Here is an 18,734-nt window from a genome sequence, read left to right as displayed (position 1 = left end):
GGATGCTTCAAAGACCTTTACCAGCCTCGACACACCTTGTGAGTATGTGTGTGTAAGTGTTGGACTTCAGGGGCATCCAGACATATTTTTTCATTTTTACAGGTATGTTCGATGTCAAACAGTTCAAAGAGCAACCAAAGACAAGTCAACAGACTTACAAGATTCAGAACATAAAACGTATATTCATTCTAAAGCTAAAAATGAATCCTACACTCTATCAAAACCAAATTTACATTTTTCAGTCAACTATATATATCCTTAATTTCTATTTCCCATGGCTAAATACTATGGACAATGGTTTTGACACATTTCCCACTACTAACAAAAGAATAGGAACCTTGTTTACGCTAACAAACCATGAGCATCCCATAGGGGTGCTAGTAGAAATTAACATTGCTGCAGAGGTGGATTTTTCCTCATGTTTTGACCAAGCATTGACTTACATGGCTTGAATCAAAGGCATAGCTCTAAAAGTCACTATTTGCCACTGTTTATAATAGAAGCCAATGGGAAGATGCTGAATTCTGTGAATAAAAACTGAAATATGAATATGTATTGCAAATTTGAATTTACTACTCTGTCAAAGTCTTTCCTCTGGAAAACTAGTCTTATCTCTGAAAGGACAACTTATGCAGATTTATAGCCTAATTTACAAATTATTTTGACTGAAGAATTAATTAAAGTGTTCTACAAAACAGTGCTTAGCATAAATGTTTATTCACAGAACTCGACAGCATCCAATTGGTTCTACTAGTTGTAAACATGCTTCTACTTATAAGTATGTTTTGAGTGAACAGGTTTTGTGCTCTTTTTTAAATACTGTTATTACTGTCCATGGTAACCGATTGTATAATAATTCCTGCAGTGTTTATTAATCTGTTACACTGTTGAATCTGTTTAATGAGCATTCAAGTTATAACAGATTTTGTCATGATCGTTTCGTGATAATAAACTGAAAGTCTCATTTATGTCTTTTAGGCCTTTGCCCAAGTGAAGGGAAATGTTTACCTGAAGGAAATGTTTGTTTTTGAAACAGCAGTGAAAATATAATGACATGACATCTCATTTGGATTCGGTTCAGTTGTATTTGACACAACTGGATTTCTTTTAGCATTTTAAGGCTGAAAGAACTATTTGACGCTATCGAACATATCGACAAAAAGATGTCAAACAAATATTTAAATAGTCGATTTTGTGTTTACATTTCTAAAGTGAAGTCCAACCTAGACTGAGTAAACAACTAAACAGTAGTAAACAGAAGTTCACTTATGGTGAGGTACCAATGTGCAGACAACAAAAGAAAAAGAACAATTGTGGCTGAAAGTTAAAAGAGAACAGAATCTGGAAAGTTTGGGAGCATTTTCTAAAAAATTAAGACAACAGGTTGTGAAGCACCAGAATGGTGAGTAAACAGCAGCTTTCTTTCCATGCAGGTGTTCTGACAAGCTGAACGACCTCCAGTCCAGGCAGTTTGCTGTAGAAAGTTGAAAAGGTTATTGCTAATACATCATCACCTGGTGAGTCTCTCATGACCATATTCCATGGACACCATTGTCAATTATCTTGATATTTGCAATGAACTTGATATCTGCCTGCATTCTACCAGGTAAAGTGGGTGGGGAGTGGGTGGGGCATCCATAATTTGAGTTTTGCAGAATAAAGACATTTTCAACAAATGAAATAAGTCTTCATATCAAACCTGACAATACATGTATTGTAATACCCCAAATTCTCAAAGCAATACTGGTCTAATTATTACTGGTCTGATTATTCTACTGGCTGTTATCTGACATCAGTGACATTGGTGGCGAGTGATGTAGTTTAAATCCAGCTGGGTGCTGAATCGTTGCAGGCTTTTGTCTGCAACAGCCTAAAGTTACAGAACACGCTGTTACATAAATCTCTCATAAGGCAACTGGTGTGGAAGACGACAGCCTTGACGAAAGATTCCTTACAGTTTATCAGTTCGACAGACAGCACTATTCAGCTTATACAAATGCATTTGAAATAAGCAAGGTTGTTCATTGCTCCATCTCTGGGAACATCGCACCGCCTCTGAACTGAAACAGTTTCTAGTTTCTAGTCTCAGATTTTTTGCCATTTCATTAGAAAGGAAATGTTTAGAGAGAGTCATGAAGATGGTTTGACTTGTATTCATTAAAGAGGTCATTGGACACAGGCCATGACACTGAAATCAAGTCATTCAACTCAATTATCTACACCAGTGACCTGAACGCTGCACTTACTTAAGCACATTCACACATTTGCAGTAGCAAAAAAATGACAGCATTTTCAGGGGAGGAGAGAGAAAGCGACAGAGAGAGAGAGAGAGAGAGAGAGAGAGAGAGAGAGAGAGAGAGGGGCTCAAATTTACAGAATGCTAATCAGAATACAGAGAATTAACAAATTTTTTTCACATATATTCCTATATTGCAGTTTTACAGTGACTCATTAAAATGCTCTCACTGATTTGACCCTTTTGAGTATTTCAGGATTGTATCCCTTCTGTTATCAACCAAAACTTAAAAATGAAGATTAAGAGACCCTTATTAGTCCCTCAATGGGGAAATTTCATTATCTAACCCATCTGTGCAGTGAAACACCACATACACACTACTGAAGACACACACTAGGGGGCAATGAGCACACTTGCCCAAAGAGGTGGACAGCCCTATCCACAGCGCCCGGTGAGCAGCTGGGGCTTAGGTGTCTTGCTCAAGGGCACCTCAGTCACAGACTGTGGGCTCAGGGTTCAAATCAGTGAGCTTACAGTCACAAGGCTGGTTCCCTAACCTCCACCCCACGACTGCCCTAAAAAGAGGCACAGTTCTTGCAGAAATTAAACATGAGCATCATAATTCTACTAAATAAAAGTGAACCAAACATTGCAGACATTTGGGTTCCATACTAGTCAATACGCCTTACAAAAATTATGAGAGAAATGTCAGAAAATCCCTTAGAGTAACATCATGCTGTAGTAGCCAGTGATGTAGGGGACAATGTTACCTTGCTAGAAATACTAAAAAAGCTGATGATGGTGAACATTCTGCTCAGACTTGCTTAGCCTAACCACACCCAATCTATCCTAAGAATGTAGCCTTTCATACATATACAAAGTAAATATCAGATTAATTTTTTATTCTGAATTTACTCTGAATTTAGGTATTTGTAGGAGATATGCTAAGGACGCATTTGTGGACAGAGCATTATTAGGTCAAATAATGTGTGTTGGGGTGAGCTACGGTGGAGCTGACTAAGTCTTACCTGAACGGATAAGCGAAGTTGATGTTGATGCTCAGGTTGCTGTCAGTCTTGTTGACACAGTCCACACTAACCCGCAGCTGACCAGAGTAGCCTCCACATGTCGCGAAAGCAAAGATGGCAAAAAGCTGCGGAAACAGACCAAAAAAAACCCCCACCCATTTCAATGTTAAAATTGTATGGCCACCAAACTACTAGCTGTATACATACTCATTAAATTGTTAGCATTAAAAACAGTATTTTCTCTTTTCATTTTTATATAGCTGCCATTCTAATGGTCTTGAAGTGATAGCATAGTGTAAAATGGACACATTCAGGCTTCAGGATGGCTGTAAATACTCTTTTAAGCCAGGTGATGTACTTTTGTTCATTTTGTTCGTTTTTTTCAAGTATTTGCATTCAATACACAGACAATAGCAAAATGACTTCTAAAGGTTTACAGTACAGAAAAATCCTAGGCAGATGTTTAGCCCAAGTTTGGCCTTTAGTCAATTGTTTCACATCCATGTGCAGATCTCTCGTGTTAATTTAGGCTAGTACTGAATACTAATGCTGACCCTTATTCAGTATAGACCTCTGAAGCAATTTTATAGTTAGTGTCATGCCCATATTAGGGCCTAAGCTCTTTTTCACAGTGGGAACAAAAAGTGAATGGGGTTTTTGTCAGTGGTCTATAAAGCTAGTGCAGTCTCACAACTATTGCTATGACAGAGTGGATCTGTAGGTGGAGTATAAATAGGTCAGTTTCAATTAAGTCATTGGACTCCTGTGTAGAAGTGATTAATGCTACTATAATCACTGTCTCCTGAGCTGTTAGTTAATCGATTTGAGGCTGACAGCATACAGGCAAAGCTGCAGTATGTGGCAGTATATTTGAAGACGTTTTACTTTGTGTCGATAACTGGACTAACCCTCAATTATTTATCCTCTCTATCTCTCCTAGTCACCTTTGCTTCATGTTTTCCCTTACTTTCTCTCTTCTTTTATTCCACATACTCTCTCTATCTCTCTTTTTATTCTGTTACCGCCTCATACTCTGCTTCTTTTATTTAGGCCTCAGCTCTGGAGAGCAGGCTAGCTTTAATAAGCATAGTAGACAAGCTTGCCCACAGCTAAAGTGACTGGCCTGAAACACATTATCTGAGCAATGCGCAGAGAATGGGCTCCCTTGGAGAGAGGTAATACTTTTCACCGCGTCCAGGTAGCGTTCATATCGAGCCGGCAGTTATGCAACGAGGAATTGAAAAATCAGAGATAAGTGCATATTGGCAAAATTCTGGAGGTTCCTTTTCAAGTGTTTATTGTATATTTTGAATGGAAATTGCTCCTTGGCTGAAGACCCAGGGATGTGGGAATGTGATATCACGATGCAAAAGAAAATCAAATGAAGGAAAATGAAATGCAAACACCTTGGCCTACTTTGGCAGCTCTTTTATTGGCTAAGAATCAAATGTGGCTTCCTAGCTAAAAACAATCAGCATGGGCATCTAAAAGAGTGAAAAAGTGAGGGAATCAGAAATAGGAAATGGTCTCACAAGCCATTGTGGTACAGTCTGGTTTGTTTCATCATTTATAGCAACCAAGAACCATCTACTTTGACAGGAAGGAGCCATTAGATTAACATGCAGCTGTTTCTGTGTGTCGGGTAGGGGCAGGTGTCACATAAAAATCAGTCTAAGGCGGGCTCTAGAGTGGCAGAACCATCTAAGCGTTGGCCCTATCATGAGTTGGCCCGATCACAATTTCGATCCCTGGTGATGCTCCAGCCATCCGTAGCCGGAAGTCCAGGACAACACAATCGGTCTTGCTCTCTCTGGGTGGGTAGGATGGCTCCCCTTCTCCCCCAGCACTTAACTTGAGGCTAGCTGACGTAACAGATTTGGCGGTTGGTGCTTTCCTCCGAGTGTGTATGGTTGTCCAGTGACGTTGCGTTGGAGGCGGTTTGAGGGGATGAGGTGGCGCTTCACAGGTCTCGGGGGGGGGGTGCCTGTGTTAGCTTTCACCCTCCTAGTGTTGATAGTGTCATGTGATTGGGGGGGCCTGGCTGGCAGGTGGAGTTGGAGGAAACTAGATTGGGGAAAAATTGTGTAAAAGCCCAAAAACAACGACAACAAAAAAATCAAAAGCAAAAATAGACCCATAAGAAACAAATTGGTATGCATGATGGAGAACACAAAGATATTAAGAGCTGCTGAAAAGAAAAATTACTTTTAAAATGACTTCATTTTTTATGAAGTCAGAGTTTATGTCTTCCTTTGAAAGGTTTGTTGTCACAGCATGCAGAGCAGGTAACGGTGTGTCTCCTGTCAGGCTGCACACAAATGTGTGCACATGGGCATGCGCACAGCCAATCAGAACACAACTGACAAAATTCCAGTTGCATCCATGTCTGTGTTCACCTGTGTGGGTGGAGCATCTGAGGCTGAGACTAGATCTGAGAATTTTACTTTTGTCAAAAATGAGAGCATAGTTTACTGAATATTATTACAATTCATTACATCATTCTAGTGTCAATGCATTTAAATGGCCACCTTCACACTGCTGCATTTTCATACGCTGAAAATTTCACACATCTTCCATGATCCGCCAAAAAGAAAATCTCTACACTTCCCGAGACTGGTAGTTCAGTTCACTCCTATTAGGAACGCATTTTTATGATGGTCTGCATTAAATGAGAGACTTCAACACCAGAACATGCCTTCTCAGCACTGCACTGATCATATAACTGTCCACCTACTTCTTACAAAGCATTAGATTTTGTAATATGACCTGCAAAAAGTATTTCTGATCAGGCTGTGCCAGACACCATCAATGTGACTGAAGTAGAAATAAGGTTTCTTTTTGTTACTCTGAATGCAATTTAGCTGGACATTAAGCATATTTAATGTACTTTTGTTATAACTGAAGTTTGGGAGGAGAAACATGCCTGAAACCCCTCCTTCTTCCAATCTAATGCCCTATAAATTTACATCCTCACCTTGCATTCCTGTGATGAAGAGCTCGCAATCCCCACCACCACCCCTGTTCCTCAGTATCTACATCAGTACTACAGCTATAATGGGGGTTCTGGCCTTCTAGCTACAGGCAGAAGCTGTCCAGAACTCTAGCCTAAGTTCTCAGAGCCACTCCCCAACCCCCACCCCCCTCAATCAGTCTTTCCTCACACTCCACACAATCTCCTTGTTGAAGACATGGTCTGAACTTATGCAACAAAAAGGGTATGATAATACCTTTTATCAAAAATATAAGCGAGGAATAGATCTTATAAAAATAGAATAGTAAATGTTTAATACAGGTAAACATGAAAGTAACAGACTGCTGGTATGCCCACCAAATCTCTGACCACTCAAACAACATAAAGAACACACATGTGAACTGTTGCAGTGTGAAACCAACTAAACCAAATGAAAAAGATACAATGTCACAAAAACAAACTCTGGAGTGGACTTACGCATCACTGTGAGTTCAACTAGGCTGTCCAGGGCCTGGTCACATTAGCCACTGATGAGCCAAGCATCCATGAGCTCAACAGTGCCATCTGGATTTGCTAATTTGCTAATAATTCCACTTTGCAACTGAGTGGAGCTAATCCAGTTGGCTGCATCTGCCACACGCCAACAAAAAAGGCAGCAAATGTCACCGCGTCTTTCTGCATTTCTTTGATTTGTTAGTACAAAATAACAAGACATGTTATTGTACAAATTCTCTCCACATTCCACCGCTGTATGTTAACCCTCTGAACAATGGAGGTGCCTGTTAACCAAGGCTAATGCTATCACAGTTAGCAATATGACAATTGTGTTTGCGCATTCCTTCAGCAGTGGATGACCAGATCATCCACCTATTCAGAGACATGACCACGTTCATAAAGCGGTTCAGTCTAGACACGTAAGTACAAATTCCACTGTGCATGTGTATGGCCTAGTTATATTAGCAATTAGCAGCTACCAAAAACTTCGGCAGAAGAATTGCTCCAGAGTTTGAAAAGTCTGACCTTAGACCAAGATTCTGCTTTTACTGATCATATTGATCTCCAATTTTAAAAGCACAGTCTTCAGTGAAAAACACAACCTGATTCATCTTGGCCAAGCAGCAGTAAGTACCAGTTTTGGAAGGTGTTTGACTGGATTATGGGTTAAGAACTAGAAAACCCCCTTAACAGGCCAAATTTTTAAATTATAGCTATGCTTATATAACCTAGGAATAGCTCAGCCAGTTTACATTTAAGTCCCTGTAGTTACTGACTAATAAGCATTTGTATGTATTAGGTCTGGGATTTTAAGGGGTTAAACACCTTAAATATGGCCATGACGCTGCAATGTGTATGATTTAGGGATATCTATAAGCAGAAATGGAATATAGTATACAAAACCATGTTTTCATTGGTGTGTAATCACCTGTAACTATAAATCATTGCGTTTTTGTTGGCTTAGAATGACCCCTTGATATCTTCACGCAGGCAGCGTGACCTCTTCCAGTAGAGGGTGCTGTGTTGCGGTGCCATGTTTCTACAGTAGCCCAGAATGGACAAAACAAACAATGGTTCTAGAGAGTGCCTTTCGTGTTTTCACGTTGAAGCAGCAGCTTGAAATGGTGGCGCTATTGCACCAGTTGGAAGACACAGAAAGCAGAAGAATCAGTGGTTGCTGCCGGTCCTGGCTAACCATTTTGTGTTGTGAGAAGTCTGAGAGCCCAAATTTGGACAAATGGAGGATCACACTTATTATTTCGCACAAGAAAAAGCAAGGGAAGGTGAATCCTTGTTGTCAAAGAAGGGTCAACATGATGGCCACCATTGGTTTTACTACAAGTTTAGAAAGGGAGGAGAGAGGGAGGGCAATTCAGTTGGATGCAATTTGCACCTTCACCTCTAGATGTCCCTGAATCTTTCACACCTTTAAAGGGTTTAAAACCAGTTGAGAGGCCAAAATATAGTGAAAGATGTCTTCCAATTTCCCACTAACCAGCATTTTAAACTACACCAATCCACAAAACTACACAAAAGTTATTTCCATGAGATATGTCAGAGTGCAAAAGTTTGGGCACCCCTGGCCAAATTACGTTTTGGTTATTGTCTAAGTGAAAATAAGTTAGCACATCAGGATGATTCCAGGGGCCCACAAGAATGCTGTTTTTATTTGAATTGTAGATGCTGCCAAAACCATACATCAGGTTTTCAGAGATGGAAGAAAGGGAGAAAAAAAAAAGGTAGAGACCGTGTGTCAGTATGTCAAGCAGCTTTTTAGAGGTAAAGTTAGGTTATGAAGATTTACCAGAGCTGTTGCCAGAAAGGAAGCTTGGGCTACAACAAATACAGTTATTGTTCATGAATTGAAAATACATTTTGCATTTTCTTGTTGTTTTGACCATTGAAATGTAAAAGTTTAATTTAAAAAAATGGAAATTTAGTATAAAGTGATCCGGCAGTGATTACGCATGCTGAGAACACTCTCTAGTCTTCCGTTCTGTCTTTGGACCTTGGCAAAATAACAAACATAACCAGAATACTTCCTTTATTCAATAACTGAATTATGTGATCAAAAACCCAATAAACCAGTATATTTGTGGTAATCTTAGTGGTCTTTAAATAATGTATCTGTTACTAGTTCATTATAGAGTTTTACTTTGACAGCACAGATGCAGCACAAAGATGAAGCGCTTTTGAGAAGAAACGAACATTGCACTGCAAAAATGGCAATTATCTTAAATTTAGTCAACAAATCTAATGTTTCTCCTGTTTAGAATGTTAGAAGCTTAATTTAAGATTGTTTTACTTAACAATAGACATTTTTTACTTGTTTTAAGTCATTTTAAGTCATTAAATTAAATTATCTTACTATGTTGGCAGATAATTTTGATTGTTGTAAGAAATGTGCCTGAAACTAGCGACATTGTCTGCAATTAAATCATTTTACTTGATAAAATTAACTAAAACAATGTCTAGAAATAAGCTAGGTAATCTTGTAATCAGTGTACAACCATCTCAAAATGGTAAATATGAAATATATTTTGACTAGAATTAAGATGATTTCACTTGACAAGACAATTTTTTGCAGTGTGCAATTTCTGACAACTGCCTACAGTATATTAACATGCAGTCATTGTGTTTATATTCATATTCCCACTATGGTGAAGCTAAGAGTTGGAACAGTGGTGGGAATATTAATATGCAGTCATTGTGTTTGTACTCATATTCCCACCATAGTTCCAACTCTTAGCTTCACCATGGTGGGAATATTAATATAAACACAATGACTGCATATTCCCACCATGGTGAAGCTAAGAGTTGGAACTATGGAGCTATAACAAAATAAACAGTGGGACTATGAACATTTTAGCATGTTCTAATTTTATGACAGGTTAGGTTAAATGAGTTCAGGAAAGGGGCCCATGCATAAAACTTTTACCGGGCCCCAAGTCCCTATGACCTTTCTGGCAAGAAATGATCTAAGATTGTAGCAGATATTGTGTTCTATGATAATAATCATATAATTGTACAACAATCCCAAAAGTGCACTGTGATGGACTTCCTAGCTCCTGTAAAGATCTGATTTCAGTTTTGATATATTTTGTGCCATCATTCAGAACTGTAAAAAGGCCTGAATAATTGATGGGGAGTAAAAGTCTGCTCCTGCTAATGTGGCACTAAGGAAGCTCTAACTGCTCTACAGAGACGAAGCCATTCGAACCTGTTGAAATATTTCAGGCTGGCATTATGAAAGGATTGATGGAGGAAAAGTGAATGAATACAGGTTATGGTACAGAAAAGTCTGAACTCCTCTGGTCAAATTGCATGTTTAGTTGAATTTCTACATTACAGTAAGTTAACACACCTATCACGTACATCAAGTACATAATTAAATGTTGCATTTTCTGCACATTTTTTTATTGAGCAAATTGGAAAAAGTACAACATAAATACAAAATGTACCATAACTTTTGCAACAGGCTACATTTTATATGTGATTTTTCTCCGCTGTGTAAAATTCACAAAAAAAAAAAAAATTGTAACATTAAATGTGCAGATGTGTGTTCTCTGTAGAAGACATTAACTTGTTTTAAAGTAGAAAATGAACAAAACGTCATTTGACAAGGGACGTCAATTTTTTCATAGTGCCCAACTGCAAAAATGGTTCTTTGAAGAATACTATTAAAAGTAAAGGACTATTAAGGAATGCAATATATATATATATATATATATATATATATATATATATATATATATATATATATACATATATAATGTTAGTACAAAGCACACATACTGGTGATATTCACTATGAAATACAAAATGACTCTCCAATATCTGAACACCTTGTTATTGACTCAGATATCAACACATGAATTTCTTTAAACACTTAAAACCGACAATTAACAATTAACAAAAACTGGTTTCTTTTGACCCAGTCCTTAACAGTACATCTCAAAGCAAACTAAATCTACATCATCTTAAACAAAAGTACAGAAAAAAACACCCAAAACATGAAAACTGATCACGTTTCTATGGACACAAGACTCGACATCAATGTTGAAAAGTAGAATAAATCTACAAAAGCTTTAAAGAAAAGTGCGAAAGATTACTGATCTTGCCACTTACCGGAGCGAATATGACCATACACATTTAACCCCAAAACAGATATCCAGCTAAACAGTGCGAGTAACGCTCACTAGTTCAAATCATTTAGACGCAAGAGGATCCTTCTTAGAGAGAGAAGACAATTCTGTTTCTCTCCACCTCTCCTGCTCTCTAGGAGCATGCTGAGAGGGGAGGGGGGTCTCTGTGACTCTCTGGCTACCACTGCTGTGGAGTGTGATACACACACACACACACACACACACACACACACACACACACACACACACACACACAAAGGAAGCCCCCACAGGAGGGGAGACACTCAGACATGAGACATGATCGGACTCATTACTCTCTTTCTCTGTTTTACATATGTCCCTTATGCATTATATATATGTAAGCACCTAAATGAACTTGTCTCATAAGTGTGTATATAGATGTATACATGTAGGTATATACATATATATGTAAATATATACACACATACATATGAGACATAGATACCACTTTATAAGGAACACCTGAGAGGTCAACAGTGAATGTCCCAACTGGTTTGGATGACAGAAAGGCTACGCCAACTCAGATAACCACTCTCAGAATAAACATCTCAGAATGCACAACATGTCAAACCTTGAGGTGGATGGGCTACAACAGCGTTATACCATATCGAGTTTCACTTCTGTAAGCCAAGAGCAGAAAGCTGAGGCTGCAGTGGGCAAAGGCTGACCAAAACTGGACAGTTAATATTGGAAAAACATAGCCTGATCTGATGAATCCTAATTTCTGCTGAGGCACACAGATGGTAGGGTCAGAATTTGGTGCCAACAGCATGAATCCATGGACCCAGTCTGCCTTGTGTCAACAGCCCAGGCTGGTGGAGGTGGTGTAATGGTTTGGGCAATGTTTTGTTGGCACACTTTGGGCCGTTAATACTCATCAATCATCGCTTAAATGCCAGGCCTATTTGATCACTGTTGCTGGCCATGTGCATCCCTTAACACTATTTACCAGTCTTGTAATGACTACTTCCAGCATGATAATGCACCATTTCGCTAAGCAAAAGTCACCTCAAACTGGCTTCATGAACATGACAACGAGTTCAATGTTCTTCAGCATCCAGTCACCACATCTGAATTGCATTTATAACATGTTAATTAAGCAATAGAACATGAGAGGGAGTCTGACCAAATTGGCTGTCGGTCAAATGTGATCTTAAAAGTATCCAGTTTCTGTTTGCCGTAAGGTAAGAAGTAAAAATGTACAAATGGCTTGAGCATCTCCTACAGCTGTCAAACTCATTGCTTAGCAACGGCATCTCAGCGAGTAATACAGTGCTTATTAAAAACCCGTGATGTCATGGCGAAATATCAGCATGGTTAGAATGCCTCTCATCCCATCAGCTTGTGTGGCCAGAACTAACTGTTGGATAACATAAGATATTAAACAGACTGACAAGACAATTAAGAAAGGAATATTACCACAGTTCCCAGCCCTGCACAGCATCTTAATTAAGGGCAGAGTCTCAGACACACACCTCTGTAGGACCCTTCAACTGTAATACAGCATCACCACAGTACTTAACATGTTACAAAATCACCAGTGCAAAATGAGCTCTTACATAATCCACCAAACACACTGGGTTTAAAAAAAGTTCTGCACAAACTTTTAATGTAATGTCTCTATTATCTGTACTTTATATTGTTATAGTTCTTATACTTTTTATACTTTTCTTATGTGATTTGCACAATATAACTGAAAAGACAAATTATACATTCTTTTTCTTATTATTATTATTACTGCATCAGTCCTTTAACAGTGTCAACAGTGTCATATGATATAGTCTGAGCCAAAGAAGCCATTCACCAAGCAACAGGAAATTGTGAAATAATGCACCTACCGTCTGTCAGCAGTATTATTTCATAATAGATTTAATCTCCATTGGAGCAATTATCTCCTACATAGCCTCATTCAAAAGCCAGGGCAGCATACAGTTCAGAGCTCATCATCAGCCTGCATAACTATCTATGTACAAATTCAGCCATTAAGTGCCATAAAATGTACTCATTGATTTGTTCCTTGTACTTCCACTCACTGGCCAATTTATTAGAAACACTTTCATTGTGCTTTCACTCACTGGCCACTTTATTAGAAACAGTTATCTTGTTCTTTCACTCACTGGCCACTTTGTTAGAAACACTTACTTCATCCTGCCAATCACTTTTTGAGCTCCACCTACTTCAAAGATCCACAATATCATACAGTTCCAAACTGTAGCTCATCTGATGATTCACAGCTTCGCCCCTGTGACTCACAGTTTTGTTGGATTTGTATTACATCATAGATCATAGATAGTGTACTACATGCACTGGCACCTAAAATTGTCCCTTGTGCTATGACATGCCCAACATCACGGCTACCTTATTACACCCAGTCTAACAGGTTGAAGCACACTGTGGCGCAATTACAACCTACTCATTCCACTCTCATTTCACCATCCATCTGCTCTGACCTCAATGTATATACGAGACGATCGCCATGGCCCTCAGAGAAAAGCATGCCTAGAATATAAACACAGTCCAGTCGTGCAAACTGAACATATTCAGAGCTGCTGCTGGTTCTGCTTTTATCCTCACTTTCATGTACCGATCATTAGAAGACAATTGATTGCAAGATCATGTTGTATTTTTTTGCACTGTTTACTGCTAGAAGCTCTTTAAAATAAGTACAGGATTCTGTCCTTTATGTCAACTGGTCCTATGTGTTTAAAACAGATCCATCACTAGGCTCATTTACAGTCCCTACACTTTATACACAAACGATGCAGCGGTTACTGCTCACATACTTCCATTCATCCTTTACATTGGCATGGATGTTATGCAATACATCCACTAGAGGGCAGTCCAGAGTCAAATGTTTCTGACATGAACAAATGTGGCAACAGTGGTGGAGGTTATAATTATGTACAGAATATGAAATAGATAAAAGAGGCAGCGTGTAGGCAGCGGTGGTCTGTGAGACCTTTAAAGATTTGAAACTTGGACTGAGAATTCTTTTCACTTATATTACCTTATATGATGAAGTTATGGTCGTTTCTCGCTTGAGCTATTGGCTAAACTGCTCTGTTTCATCAGTACCCATAAGCTTTCAGAGAACGTGTGCAAATATGATCAAAATAAATGCAGAGTACAGACAGAAGGCTCCATCTGTATCAATTTCCGCATTTAGCATTGAGCATAAATGAGCCTTAAATCTGCAGATACACAATGTATGGATTTTGGCATCATCTCTTATGCTAGCACCACACAATAAAATTCCATTTCTTTTCCATTTTTTGTTGCCTAGACCCTTATAGACAAGGACTCCCACTATCATAAACTGAATCCACTTTCTATCCTAAAATGCAAGAGGCCTTTGCTTTAGAAAGGTTTGAGCAGTCAAGTGCACTTTTGAGCAAACTGCATACCAAGTTGTGGTTTTGAACTTTTTTCATTCCACAGATCTACAAAGCACCCCGTTTTTTAGGCCAGACAATTCAACCTTTGAACCCTTTCAAGGTTATATGTTTAAGTTTGAGGAACACTAGAAGCACTTATTAATAACAGCATGCCTCAAAGGATGGTGCCTCTTGTCGCTGGTCAGGTAGAACAATCTCATTCTGTCAAACTGGACCTTTGGGAACTAAAACTGCCCACTAGCCAGCGGGGGAAGACCAGCTACACTGATGCAACGTGGAGAAAGTGGGTCCGACAGCGGAACTCTCACACTGGAATCTAAAGGACAAGTGTGTGCGCAAATGTGTGTGAGTGTGTGAACGTGAGTGAGTGAATGAGAGAAAAAACAGCGGAAGCTCTGGGGATAACAGGTGGACTGTGTGTGGGAGGGAAAATCGAGGAGAATTCTGTCACAGCTGCCCATGTGTGAGTACCACCTGCTGGCTGGATAACGAGGAGCACTTATTACTTTCTATCCATCACCATCTCCAGGCTCCACCATGGACCAGCTTTTTCTGGGCCAGATCCACTGGAAGAACTCATTGAGCCTAAAAGCTCTAGGCAGTCCTCTGGGCTTTGGCACAGACACTGGTGGGTGCTAGTCGCTAGCAATGGCCCTATGTTTCCTGTTCAAAACTAGCAGTCATCAGAGTATTTTCAGAAAGTTAAAAATGGGGTCAAAATGTTCTTTTGTGAGCAGCCTTTGCTTGTTCTGGTGATTTATGCACTTGGACAATGGCTCTCAATCCTGATCCTGGAATACCTTTGTCTGTCTTTTTCATCAGTAACATATTGACTCAGGAACAATGTACATCAAACTGTTCAGAGCTGCTGCCCTATCATTGGGAGAAATCCCAACTGTGGCCAGGAGTCAAAGGCTGTCTTCAGATCTTTTGAATCAACTTTCTACACTGTTATTTGCAAGTGATCAGATCGGATTTGTGTGTTCAGACATTGTGGCTGTGGTAATGATGTAGGTGTCAGTAAGTGCATAGCTACTCTGGTGATGCGGATTCCAAATGTGGATGCAGGAGAGATGCATCTTCTTGAATCCCAGTAAATCTGTCACTCTGGATTTGACGTTGTTGTTTGTCACACTGTAAGTGACGCAAAAGACACTGATATCTGCCAAAGCATCCAAACTGATATGCATCTGTAAAAATTTAATTGGAATCAAATTTCAAACCTCCAAATATGGTTTGGATCTGTTTCACAAAAATCTGATTTCATGTGGTTTTTTGCTGTCCAGACTGCCAAAAATGAATCTGGATCCAATATGAATATGCCAATAATTGGAATTGGGCTAACAGTCTGAACAAGGTCTAAAAGATCATATGGTTCTGCTGCTCTCTAAATGGGAAGGATGGCCTCTTCTGTTGTTCATTATGCTGCTCTCTGGATGGCAAGATCGTCCATGTTTCCTTATCTTTTTATTAGATTATTTTGTGCGCTGCTCTCTGATGGGGAAGATTACTTTGGCCCCTTACCTGTCTATTGTTCAGAGTCTTGCTCTCTCAGTGAGAAGGACGGACATGTTTCCTTACCCTTCCATCATTCTGTGTGCTGCTCTCTGAGTGGGAAGGATGACCAGATTTGGGCCAATTTTTTATGGACAACATCAGGTTCAAATTAGGCTCTGGTTAGTTTTTTTGGCTTCTCCCTCAGGAGGATCTGTACAAAGACTCTCCCCTTTGTATTCGCTCACTCCAGCTCTGGCTCCATCTCTACCCACTCATTATAACTCTCACCTGCAGCTCAATCCTCATGGACTCATTAACTCACTCATATATACTTCATTTTTTGGTCTTGCCATTGATTAGAGGAGGGTGGATGCTATTTTTTCCAGGTACAATCGACAAGTCGACTGTCAATCAAGTGCTTAGTAACAAATCAAAACTGTGTCTGTGATGATTCATCTGTTAGTGAGTACAAAAATAGAGGGACCAATTGGGCCTGGTTGGATATGGGTTAGGTTTGGGTTTCAGTTTCATGCCTATGTAATCCTTATCCCTCTGTTGTGTCATGTGCTGCTTTATGAGTGTAAAGTATGACCTTGGCTCCTTGTCAGTCTATTTTTTGATGTGCTGCTTTCTGTATGGGAAGGATTGCCTTGTTTCCTTCTATCGATCAGTGCACTGCTCTTCACTTCACTATCCCTCTATAGTTCTGTCCACTGCTCACTGTGGTAGTTTTCTCTTCCCTTTCCACATTGTTTCCTTTCCATCTGTTGGTAAGTAAACCTGTTGTTTCCTCTCCCTCTATAGTTCAGTCTGGAGCTTCCTGGTAGCTTCCTGTCTTTCTGTAGTTCAGACCGTTACGACCCTGATTTTGAATTTGCCCTCAATAAAAGTCGCTTACCTCCGCACATGCGTCCGCTGCCTCACTCCCCGTTACACTGTGATAGTTTTCTGTCCCTCTGTAGTTCAGTCTGATGCTCTCTGGTAGTTTCATGTCCTTCTGTAGTTCAATCTGATGCTCTCTGGTAGTTTCATGTGCTTCTGTAGTTCAGTCTGGTGCTCTCTGGTAGTTTCATGTCCTTCTGTAGTTCAGTCTGGTGCTCTCTGGTAGTTTCATGTCCCTCTGTAGTTCAGTCGGATGCTCTGTGATAGTTTTCTGTCCTTCTGTAGTTCAGTTGGATGCTCTGTGATAGTTTTCTGTCCCTCTGTAGTTCAATCTGATGCTCTGTGATAGTTTTCTGTCCCTCCGTAGTTCAGTCTGATGCTCTCTGTTAGTTTCATGTCCCTCTGTAGTTCAGTCAGATGCTCTGTGATAGTTTTCTGTCCTTCTGTAGTTCAGTCTGATGCTCTGTATGTTTTCTGTCCCTCTGTAGTTCAGTCGGTTGCTCTGTGGTATTTTTCTGTCCTTCTGTAGTTCAGTCTGATGCTCTCTGTTAGTTTCATGTCCTTCTGTAGTTCAGTCCGATGCTCTCTGGTAGTGTCATGTCCTTCTGTAGTTCAGTCTGATGCTCTGTGGTAGTTTCATGTCCTTCTGTAGTTCAGTTGGATGCTTTGTGATAGTTTTCTGTCCCTCTGTAGTTTAGTTGGAGTTGGATGCTCTGTGGTAGTTTTCTCTCCCTCTGTAGTTCAGTTGGATGCTCTGTGATAGTTTTCTGTCCCTCTGTAGTTCAGTTGGATGCTCTGTAATAGTTTTCAGTCTTCTGTAGTTCAGTCTGATGCTCTGTGATAGTTTTCTGTCCCTCTGTAGTTCAATCTAGCCTTCTTTGAATGTTTCCTTTCCCTCTGTTATTTACTGTGCTGCTTTTTACTTTTGCCCACTTCCCCCATCATTCACTGTGCTGCTTTCTGGTTTTGTCCACTTGCTTCATCATTCAGTGTGCTGCTCTCTGGATGTTTTCCTCTCCCTCTGTTGCTCAGTGTGATTCATTTTGGGTGTTTCCTCTCTGTCATTCAGTCTACTGCTCTGTAGGCACATTTTGTGTAGTTACCAAATGTAACAAATTTAACACATCATGGGGAAAATTTGAGATTTCATTATATTTTATTAATCAAATCATTGTGAGGCCTTGGGCCCTAATTCCAACCAGTCAGTAAAACACCTAATTCTTCAGTTAATACAGCTAATTAACTAATTGGTTGGTGCTTACAGTCTTTCATTCCTTTGTTCTCTCTCACCCACACACATATACACAGACCAGTGGTGCACACACTCAGTGACTGCACAATGCTGATTAGATGGGATAACTGTACTGTACATCAGTCTGTGGTTGGGTGCAATGATGCCCCAAACGCATTTAAACTGCCTACTGATACCAAGTTGCCATAGCAACCCAAGTCTAGTGAAGGCAGAAGCACCCTTTCACCAAACCCCATAAAACTTCTTCATGCTACAGAATCTGCCACCTCCAAGTGTTCAGTACTTAATGGGTTTATGTGGTTTTGTGTATAAAAACATTTATATATCTTAGAATTAAAGAAACTATATTTGTTATGGTGCTTAAAAGAATGTTATATGTGACTAAGGCTGCTTCTGTTTGGCTGCGCTGTATCTCACCTTAAAAGCAGACCAGAGGAATAAACTATTACATATGAACCTAAATATAAAAATAATTGTTAGAAAAATAAACTTTAGCGATTTCTTTAGTATATCTGGGCCATTTGGAAGCCTGCAAGGATCCAGATGCTTCCTCACAGCCAGGAACAGCACAATGTTTGACTGTTTTCCCCACATCCTCCATTCTGCTATAGACACTTCAACAAAAACTGCTGTAGTCTGATGTGTTAATGTGCTCATGGTTGTGACATCACAACCATAATAAATGCAAAATGGGTTTTTACAACTGAGGTTCCATTATGGACTGAGGAGTGAATGTGTCTGAAACTCGAGCAATATTTACATGGTGATTTAGGCCGTCTGTTATCAGAAAGGCGGCTGACAGACTTTCAAAAG

The 18,734-nt window shown here is 39.6% G+C and overlaps 1 protein-coding gene across 2 annotated transcripts in view; it reads right to left on the bottom strand.

The window, feature by feature from the left end:
• synpr (synaptoporin) overlaps positions 1–18,734 on the bottom strand; it is a 51,166-nt gene that overhangs the window by 8,381 nt on the left and 24,051 nt on the right. Inside the window, exons 1-2 of one of the 2 annotated variants that reach the window (XM_017711739.2) lie at positions 10,858–10,990; positions 3,265–3,389 (exon numbers count right to left, since the gene is read on the bottom strand). In XM_017711739.2, the coding sequence (XP_017567228.1) occupies positions 3,265–3,389; positions 10,858–10,881 (149 nt within the window). In that variant the 5' untranslated portion in view covers positions 10,882–10,990. Of the gene's footprint in view, positions 1–3,264; positions 3,390–10,857; positions 10,991–18,734 lie in introns of those variants that run through there. The other variant, XM_017711730.2, reaches the window with a different exon arrangement.

The sequence above is a fragment of the Pygocentrus nattereri genome, chromosome 21 (assembly GCF_015220715.1).
Source record: "Pygocentrus nattereri isolate fPygNat1 chromosome 21, fPygNat1.pri, whole genome shotgun sequence".
Taxonomy (NCBI): domain Eukaryota; kingdom Metazoa; phylum Chordata; class Actinopteri; order Characiformes; family Serrasalmidae; genus Pygocentrus; species Pygocentrus nattereri.
This window is presented reverse-complemented; position numbering and strand designations above follow the sequence as displayed.